Source organism: Rhagoletis pomonella, unplaced genomic scaffold (assembly GCF_013731165.1).
Source record: "Rhagoletis pomonella isolate Grant_MI unplaced genomic scaffold, Rhpom_1.0 Rhpom_scaffold_01540, whole genome shotgun sequence".
Classification (NCBI taxonomy): domain Eukaryota; kingdom Metazoa; phylum Arthropoda; class Insecta; order Diptera; family Tephritidae; genus Rhagoletis; species Rhagoletis pomonella.
In genome coordinates this window covers 1-9,885 of record NW_023460094.1, presented here as the reverse complement: position 1 = coordinate 9,885, position 9,885 = coordinate 1, and the positions used below count along the sequence as shown (strand labels likewise).

At 34.6% G+C, this 9,885-nt stretch overlaps 1 protein-coding gene across 4 annotated transcripts in view; it reads left to right on the top strand.

Moving 5' to 3' along the window:
- Nucleotides 1-6,051, top strand: part of LOC118752486 (ceramide glucosyltransferase-like) — a 19,530-nt gene extending 13,479 nt beyond the window's left edge. For all 4 annotated transcript variants that reach the window (XM_036487398.1, XM_036487396.1, XM_036487397.1 and 1 more), the window contains exons 3-5: nt 5,434-5,575; nt 5,634-5,838; nt 5,903-6,051. In XM_036487398.1, the coding sequence (XP_036343291.1) occupies nt 5,434-5,575; nt 5,634-5,838; nt 5,903-6,036 (481 nt within the window). In that variant the 3' untranslated portion in view covers nt 6,037-6,051. The remainder of the gene's footprint in view (nt 1-5,433; nt 5,576-5,633; nt 5,839-5,902) is intronic.
- Nucleotides 6,052-9,885: the final 3,834 nt, after the last annotated feature.

Sequence of the window (9,885 nt, the reverse complement as noted above, 5' to 3'; positions counted from 1 at the left end):
AGTTATTCTCAAAAATCCTCTCTGATCGGCGCAATCTTGTATTCTATCATTCTTGACTATCATATATATATGTATGTATTTATGTTTTTGTAACAGATAATAAAATAAACACGCCCCTGAAGATGCTAAGAAGATTAGCGAAACGTTGGGCCGTAAGTGAAATAACGTCGTTTTATTTACACTAAAAGAACAGATCAGACAAGCCTATCACAAGCTAAAAAAATTTTCACAAAAACAAGTTGATTTTCTTGTATATTTTTCTTTAATAAAGAGTAGAATATATTTTAAACTGACATTTAATAATTGCGAATTTTTACAAACGTAAGTTATTTTGTTTTGGGGTCCCACAGACGTATACAAGTACTTGCTGGCTGCGTGAAAATTACGTAAGCGTAGTGGTCAAAACCCATCCATCGCACTGTGGATAATTTTGCCCATTTTCGTGGCTAAAATTAATTATGGCCAAACAAGCAGATTATTTAACAAAAAATAATTTTCTTTTTGATTGGAATTCGATTTCCCACATTTTAGCAAAAAAAAACCTGAACCCTTGACGACTGATGGGTCATAAGGGGTCACTTTTAATTTTGGGGGTTTAATGAAGAAGTTTGAATGCAGTTTTGTTTTTAATATTTATATTGACGAAAAACATCCAGCTAGTTACAAATGCAATTTATCGAGTGGCTAATTTCGAACCACATTGCCAAATTATATTTATTTCAATTGAAAATTAGTATTATTTTTCATTGCGTTCGGTTAACCCCAGTAAAATTTTGCGCTTAATATTTTAGTGGAAATTTTAACCATCCATAATCCATTTTTTATACAGTGGGCCAAAAAGGCCCGTTCTGGTGGGAGTTGATAAGTTAAACTGTTGGAAAAAAATATACCACCCTTGTTTTGGATCTAAAACCCGCAAAAAATCGTAAGAACTCTGTAATATAACATAACGGTAGATAAGATTATTACTAAAATTTACTTAACTTTAAATTTTTTTTATTTCTTTAAATTTAAATAGTACATAAGGATCTGTATACAACATAGAGAACCATGTATGTGTGTATGTATGTATGTTCCTCAGACCTTCTTCTGTTCGCCCATCCATCAGCGCCAGGCACTCAAGTAGGAATTAAGAATATTTAAATTTAAAACTAATTCAAGAACTAATTAAGTAGTATTATCCGAATTGGCATGGCGAATGCCTAACGTTGATGAGGTGACATGATAAGATCAGTAGCCTCATGGCTCTTTGGAATCAACCTTATGACCACGCCGCGCAGTGCTTCGACTATATGGAGGCAGGTGGAAATAATAGTTAACCTGCACCGCTAAAACTTTACATGCGCTCAATTTTTTACTTAGAAATAAGGAATTATGAAATGTGGTAAAGATGGGATAATTGCCACGCCCTCCACTCTAATGGGCGGTAACATTAAATTCCATCGGTAATCCTTACTAATATTATAAATCCGTAAGTGAGTTTGTTTGTTTGCTACGCTTTCACTCTTTAACTACTCAACCGATCATCATGAAATTTTGTACACTGCTGTTATTTAGCCCACCTTAAAATATAGGATAAATTTAATCTCGATTAGACAAGGGGGCGTGGCACCTCCCATACAAACGGAATATTTCATACTGCATTTCTCGGGAAATATTTTTGATAGATTACTGGACCTTGGTATGGAGAAGAGCTGCCACCTTTTAAAAAAAATCAAATTCAACTGTAATTTAGAGAGTTATTTATTTGAAATTTGTATTAAACAAGTAATTTTTAGCAAAAAAAACCGACTTCACCTCTCATATAAAAATATATATATATATATATATATATATCTCATGATCCACTGATCGGATCTTAGCCAGATCAGTATGGGACCACCTCTGAGACACTACCTTTTCGATGCAAAAAAAATTATCGAAATCGGTTATGCAGTAACATACATAAAAAAAAAAAATAAAATATTCCGACGAACTGATAACCTCCTCCTTGTTTGGAAGTTGGTTAAAAATGGATGTCACGAGGCTTAAAAAGCTGTAGTTCGAATATATTTTGAAAAGGGTTGCCACCTATTTGAAAAGTCAAATTTAAATTAATTATACGCAAGCTATCTCAAGAATCAAAATATGGTTGTCTAACCAAATACATACTGTTAAGAAACCTTTAGTTTAAAAGTTTTGAATAAGATTTAAATCTTTCGCAAGGGCTGCCACCTTTTTAAAAATTAAATTCAAAAATTAAATATTACAGTAAAAGGCGCTCAATGGTTCTGCCGGTTGATTTCTCGATGGTGATTTCAGATTTTTCTCCATGACTATAAGATTGATTTGATATATTGGTGTACCAAGTTCCGGTATTCTACCATGAACACTTCCAGAGATATACAGTAAGAAAAATCGGCTTGTATAGGAGGTGCCACGCCTTTATATGTCGAAATTTTTTCAGCCTATAACCATCCTTGGGACGTCTGAAGTAGGTGTCCCGAAATTAATGGGCTTCATTTCAAAACTACACGTAAGAGGTTTCCACCTGTTTAAAATCTCAAATTGAGTTCAGGGGATAAGTTAATTGAAAAAGTATGACAAGTGAGAAGTTTAAGAAAGTTTTTGTTTGAAAATATTTTGAAACAAATTTTAAACCTTCTGTTTTTTAATTGAGTCTTCTTGAAATAAATTTTACTCAATGTATCACGTAGAAATTACACTCAGCGAAGCGGGTGAGGGCGATCTAGTCACTTATATTTTTAATAATAATCTTTAGCATCTACATTTTCTTGTAAATTTTTTTATAAAAAAAGCAAAATACCAAATAATAGATACCTTCACCTGAATATTCCATGACACGAAACAATTGATAACAGTTGAAAAAGAAACGCTTGCTTTAATGGGTTCAGCGCCAAAGACAACTAAACTGATTAGTTTAGTCGGTATCGCGCCGATTCCTGTACATTTTTTTTGGAAATGTGTCGTTCGTAGAGAGGGGAAATGAGTAAATGATGTGAAATTTTGTTTTTATGACTTTAACTTTTCCTTCTCTATACCGAACCGTTTCTTTCATCAACTGTCACTATGACTTTTTTCACCTGCCTCCATATAGTCGATACACTGTGCACCGCCGCCGCAAAGCCTGTCTGGGTAAACCTCTAATTAACATAACGGTTGTTTAAAACAGCTTAAAGGAATCGAGATAGATATAGACATACACTGATGGCAAAACCGGGACAGTAATACATAATATGAATTTTCCTGCGATATATTCGCAATATATGAAGACTTTTGTAATCTAGTTTCGGATTTCACATTTCCAATGTTTATTCCATCAGAAAGCCATAAAAACAATAATTAATACAAGCAGATAAAAAAGAAAATTGTAAAAAAAGTAGCAACCAGTTTTGCACCCGATAGAAAATTTTACCATTTGTTTGACTTAATAAATTGGCCAGAACTAATTTTAATATTTACCTTTTATGGCCATATTGGGATACTTTTGCACAGTTTTTGATGAAATCCGCTGAGATTGCGTACCGGGTTTCCCCAACGCCATGCCCAAGGTCTTGCATGCGATTGGATGAATTTTCGCAATTGAACAGTGGCATTTTCACACAATTCCTTAAGTTTTCTGTCGGACTCAAATATGGGATTTACGCAGGGTGATTATAAAAACTTGGGATTTATATATATTTGGTCGAAACCGGAAGTCGGTAATACCACTCCCGGATTTAGTAGGTAAAATTTTTGCGGGTTTTCAATATAAAACATTTCCTCCATTTTAAAGGGGATGTACGTGTGGTCTAGGACACCCTGTATATATCAAAATACTCAGAACGAAAAGAGAAATCGATTAAACCATGTCTGTCTGTCCGTTCGTGCCTCGGCCCGTCTGTGCACTCGAGGAAAAACTGCGATATGTTAACGAAACTTGGTGCGTGTATTGAAAATGGGTAAAATAGCGCGATAACCACGCCTACCTCTCATATAAAGGTAGTTTGCAGAAATACAAAATTGCGATATTTTAGTAACTACTTAACTTGGGGGAAATATGAATATTATACTTTTTTGGAAAGGAAAATGGCCGTAGCCACTCCCACTTATGGTTACATTTATATATCTCGGTAACCGCTCTACCAATTTCTACCAAACCTGGCGCAGTTGTTGACCTTGGCAAAATATAACGGTTGGAAATTTTTTAAATCGCATTTTTTAAAGCTAATTTACTCAAAGTGGACGTTTGGAATATTTCTTTAGCAGAAAATACGATTATAATATTTTTTTTTTTTAATGGGCGTGACTCACCCACTTATGACCACATACATACATATGTGGATCCCGGTAACCGTTCAATTGGTATCACACTAGATACAATTATTGGACAATTGGTACCATACTAGATACAATTATTGTACTTGACACAGAAAAGCAATATATACGATTTTTTTAAATGGGACTAAAATTACGCCCACTTTTCATATAACGGTAAATTTTAGAAATGCGGAAACTTCGAAATTTAAGGACGCTAATTTACTCAAATAACATTTTTATGGAATTTTGGAAAACAGGCGGTGTACCGCCAACTTATGTATAACTATATAAGTTATAAGGGCCTAGGTTCAAGCCTGATCAAAGCGAAATCGCAAAACAAAATAGAAAAAAAATTTTCTTAACAGCGATCGCCCCTCGGCAGGCAAAGGCAAACCTCCGAGTGTATTTTTGCTATTTTACAGCTTCTCATAAAAATGCAATCGCCGTTCGGAGTCGGCGTAAAACTGTCCCTTTTGTGTGACAACATCAAGGCGTACGCCACAAATCGGAGGAGAAGCTCGGCCAAACACTAACATATGTGTAAGTCTAACTGCCCGTAATATCGAAAATGTTTGAAATAGGGGTAAAGGCCCCCTGCTTATAAGACAACACAATTCGCCATACACCATACAGACTTTAAAACCAATTTCACATTTTAAAGAATTTCAACAGAAATTGCTTAGTTTTCTCCATTTTTCTCCGCGCACGTCTACACACCATAAAAATTAATCAAGTGTAACGAAATTTCACCACCCATAACACACACGGTTTGTGCATCGGCAACCAAAATTAACATATTTGGATTTTACACAGACGTCTGTGCAGACAAAACGGCGAGCATAGACTTTTTTACTTGCATAATTTTTTCCCTTTGAAAATTTAAACTAAACTTAAAATGAGAATATCTTGGAGAAAATTACCTTATATATAAAAACGGTATCCAGATTCATAATCTACGATCCAAAATTAAGTTTTCGAGTCTCCGGGTTTTTTGTGTATGTAATTTTAGCATTATTATACTATATTTAGTTCTAATACTTGGGTTTTTACTTAAAGCGGAATTTTTTTTTAGTAAACCTTGGCGACTTCAGTAACTACTATTGCTTTTAAAAACTGTCTCTTTTATCTTTATAGAAAATTTAAACTTCACAAGAAATCGTGCAATTATCCAAATGAAACCCCGCTGCCTGCAGTATCTATTCTAAAACCACTCATGGGAACTGACCCAAATTTGGAGCATAATCTTGAGTCATTTTTTAAAATGGATTACCCAATGGTATGTTTCAAATACAGCATGTATCGCAAATGAAAGTGTAATATTTTTCATCTTTTAGTATGAGTTGTTATTTTGTATAGAAGATAGCGTTGACCCAGCTATTAATATTGTACAAAGTTTAATGACGAAATATCCTCAAGTGGACGCCTCATTGTACATGGGTGGTTCGAAGGTTGGTATTAATCCAAAAATTAATAATATGCAGCCTGGTTATGCAGCTGCTAAATATGAGCTGATTATGATATCGGATAGCGGCATTAAAAGTAATTTACCTATAATATTAAAAACCACGCATATAGACATCGAGTTGTCTTATTTTTGTTTCAGTGAAGAATGATACTCTCCTTGATATGGTAAATAATATGACAGACAAGTATGCGCTTGTACATCAAATGCCGTTTACATGCGACCGCGAAGGCTTTGCTGCTACTTTTGAAAAGGTAAACCACATTTTAATCTAGTTACATCTTATATTTTCGATGCCAAGTTGTGATTAGCTTTAGTTCGTTGGTCTGACCATTTATTCAATGGTGATAAATGAAATAAACTCGCCGTTAATACGCATTGCATACCCTTAGGCGCAAAACTTTTCTTCCTACTAAATTATGTCGCTTTGCGCAAATGCACGGTAGTAAAGAGTTAATTAAAAAAACGGAGGTAAAATATTTTAATATATCAAAAAGTAGAAAATAATTTTTTATAGACTCATAGAATTTGTCTTGATAAGTTTTATTTTAAATTTTAACAATAGTAAATGCGAACAATTTGAGGAGATTTAATATGAACAACGTTGGGCGCATGTAATAGACTTAAATGGATATATAAAGTGATGAAATCAACCGCTTAAAATGGATCTCAAAATAGCTTGCGCAATAGAAATTTTAGGTCTAAGCCAGAGGCAGGCATTTTTTGATTTTCCAAACACATGTAATTGGGCTTCAAAATGCTGCTTGCTGCGACGTCGACACATGTATACTATCATCGCCTTCGTGTGTCTTACGATAATTGACGATTGACTGATGCTTCGCTGGTATTTCGGCAAAGCAAATCAAATCAGTTGCTGTTGAGAGTGTTCGGACGCCAAAAAGTTTTCTTAGTGGTATATAAGCAGAAAAATTGTGGTACATTCCAAAACAATGTGGTAGATTAAAATAAATAAATGTTTAAATATTTTATATGTACTTATGGTCAGCTGATTAAGTTAAGTGACATGTTGACCAGCTTTGGCTATTTACATTTTTTGTTTATTTATTGTTTATCTCTTTTTTGCTGACGGTGCTAGTCATTTTCTTCCATATAAAAGAAAATGCCAATCATTGAAAATTAACACGATTTCTTAGCGCTCGAAATTTGCACTTTGAGCTACTAAATTTTAATGGGCTATAAAACTGCATACGTAAAACTTTTCTAGAAATTCTAAATAAAAAGCCAAAGCGACAGAATAAGATGCATTTTTTTAGAAATGATCTATCATTTTTTGATAGAGAATCATTTTATGATAGATATTGATAATTTTCGGCCGCTGTGGTGTAGTGGTAAGCAGTGCGCGCTTCCACTCCGCAGCACCTGGGTTCAGACCCTGGTCAAAGCAACATCGCAAAAAAAATAAAAAAAAGGTTTTTTCTTAACAGCGGTCGTCCCTCGGCAGGCAATGGCAAACCTCCGAGTGTTTTTCTGCCATGAAAAACAGCTTCTCATAAAAATAAAATCGCCGTACGGAGTCGGCGTAAAACTGTAGGTGCCTCCGCTTTGTGTGACAACATCGAGGCGCACGCCACAAGTCGGAGGAGAAGCTCGGCCAAACACTAACATATGGGTGTTTCCAGCGGAAGGTCCACCACGACAAAAAAAATAAAAGTTTTATATCTAACGTATTTACGGGCCGATTTGTCTGCTTTTTAAAATATATACTGGCTATGTAAGTAGAATCATCTTTGCATAAAATGGTCTTCCTAGGTGGTGCCAAGGTCGAGATATTTCGAAAAACCGTATTTATGGTCTAATTTGGTTCGAATTTGGCGTATGTGGTTGAAACATAATAAATCATAGATTTCTAATAAATTGACCCTGAATTGGCGCTGAAGTCAAAATATAAAGTATATTCTACATAAAATACATGTTTTATTTGCGTTAAAAATTCATTTAAAAGCAATATTAACAAAAATATAACGATGGAAATTTATGTCACGTGACGCCACGTTACGTCACGTTTCACACTTGGGGTTGTAAAAGAGAATTGAAACAATTTGCATTAATTCAAAAAACTCTAAAAACAACTAGAATTGCTCCAAATCATATTAAAATAAGTTACATGAAAATAGCCATCCACAATTCGCAGAGTTTTGCCATTTTGTAAGAAAAGAAAAAATCAACTTCCATTTTTTGTCACGTAACGACACTCTCTTTAAATGCTTATATTTCAGGACCAAGCAGTTCGATTGATTTCATTTTTCGGTTAAATATAGAGCTAATTATGTGCTATACAATGGCCCAAAAAAGTTAAAGAAAACAAATGGTATTCCTTTTTTGTATCACATTGAAATCGTACGACTGTCACGTGCGCCACCATGTGAATGCCCATATGTGTAATTTTCGTGCTGATGTATATTACTTTCACCAACCCTAAATTGAATGAAGAACGCTGCTTTTTTTCGAAAAGCTTCTTCGCTCACCCTCTTTCACCTTTTCAAAACGACTATGACACAGTTTGTAATGTCTTTTTAAACAAGACATAACATTGTGACTCATAACGCGAAAGCAAATCGCGCATTGCGCACACTCATCCATGTTTTCTATGCAAGAAAAATGTATTTGAATAGTTTCGCAAGGAAGTCTCAGCAGCAACTGATTTGATTTGCTTTGCCGAAGTGCTAGCAAAGCATCAGTCAATCGTCAATTATCGTAAGACGCACGAAGACGATCTTATCCAGTGTTGCCGCGAAGCTTTTTTAGTGGTAGCCAAATTCCTTTATAAAAGGGCTAAAAAAGAGCTAAAAAAAGTCGTTGTGGCTAAAAATGGTAGCTAAAATTTTTTACTTACATATACATATATAAGTATACACGCAAACATTTTAAATAAGCAATGGTATAGAAAAACAATGAACACTGGGTAAAAAGCTAAACCTTTTTGTATAAAAGGGGAAATATACGACACCAACTTGCTGGCTCCATCAAGTGATTGTACCATCAGGCTCGAAGCAATAACTTACCAGCATGGTGGTACAATATTTATTTATTTACAAATGAGGTCGAAGAAAGATCGAAATGATTAGAGCCGAAATTTCACAAATTTTCTACCATTTTGTTAAACATTGTTTTTTTGTTTTAATTCACAACTGCAATATCGCGAACTTAATCTTCCACAAACACGGCTTTGACTGATATAGTGCAGGAAATTTCCGCTCAAATACTCTTTACTTAGAAAATTTAGCTAATTTCACCACTAACGACACCAGCATGCTGGTACGATCATAAAATTTTCAAATACTTTTTGAAGTCGCACCAGCAGCTGGTACAATCACACCACAAAAACATACACGGTCAATCGACATGATGGGCCATTTAACAAATTAAGCATATTAAGGAACTATATTGCAGTATGTATGTATAAAAACGTAAGGAACATACAATATATATATGTATATTTCTTAGTTTAAAAATTCATCTCCTCTTTTTTTTTTGGTTGTTTGTGTTTCCGACAGGGTAGGAGTATGATGTATTGTTGTCGAACGAAAAATGACACTGAAGATGGCACAACGCCGAAACCGGTTTGTCTCCAAACCAAATTTGATAAGGGATGACGGAAAATCGTTCCACAATACATCAATTCATCTCCTACTTAAATGAGAAAAATGAAACCAAATTAAGCATATACAACTTTTTCACGACATGTATGAATAAATTCTTTTAAGGGCTAAAAAAGGGCTAGGGGCAATTTTAAATTTACGTGGCCACAAAAAGTATGTGGTAGCTAAATCTAGCCACCAAAGTGCTAAAACGGCAACACTGATCATATCATCAATGTGTCGACGTCGCAGCAAGCAATGTTGTTTTTTGTTGTAGAAAATACCCATTCATTAATGCGCAAATGAACAAATTAAAAAAAGAAGTTTCAAGATCTGAAAGTTTTTTAGCTTACGGTGGTAGAAGTAGTAGAAATGTAATTTAGCAAAAAAAAGTGTTATCTATTCCACAAACGTGGGAACATCCGAGCACTGGCTGTTGAGCAAAACTTCGCTGCTTCGCACACAAGCGCATGTATGAGATAGTGAGTGCCCACCTCTGGTCTAAGCACACGATATAAAATTTCA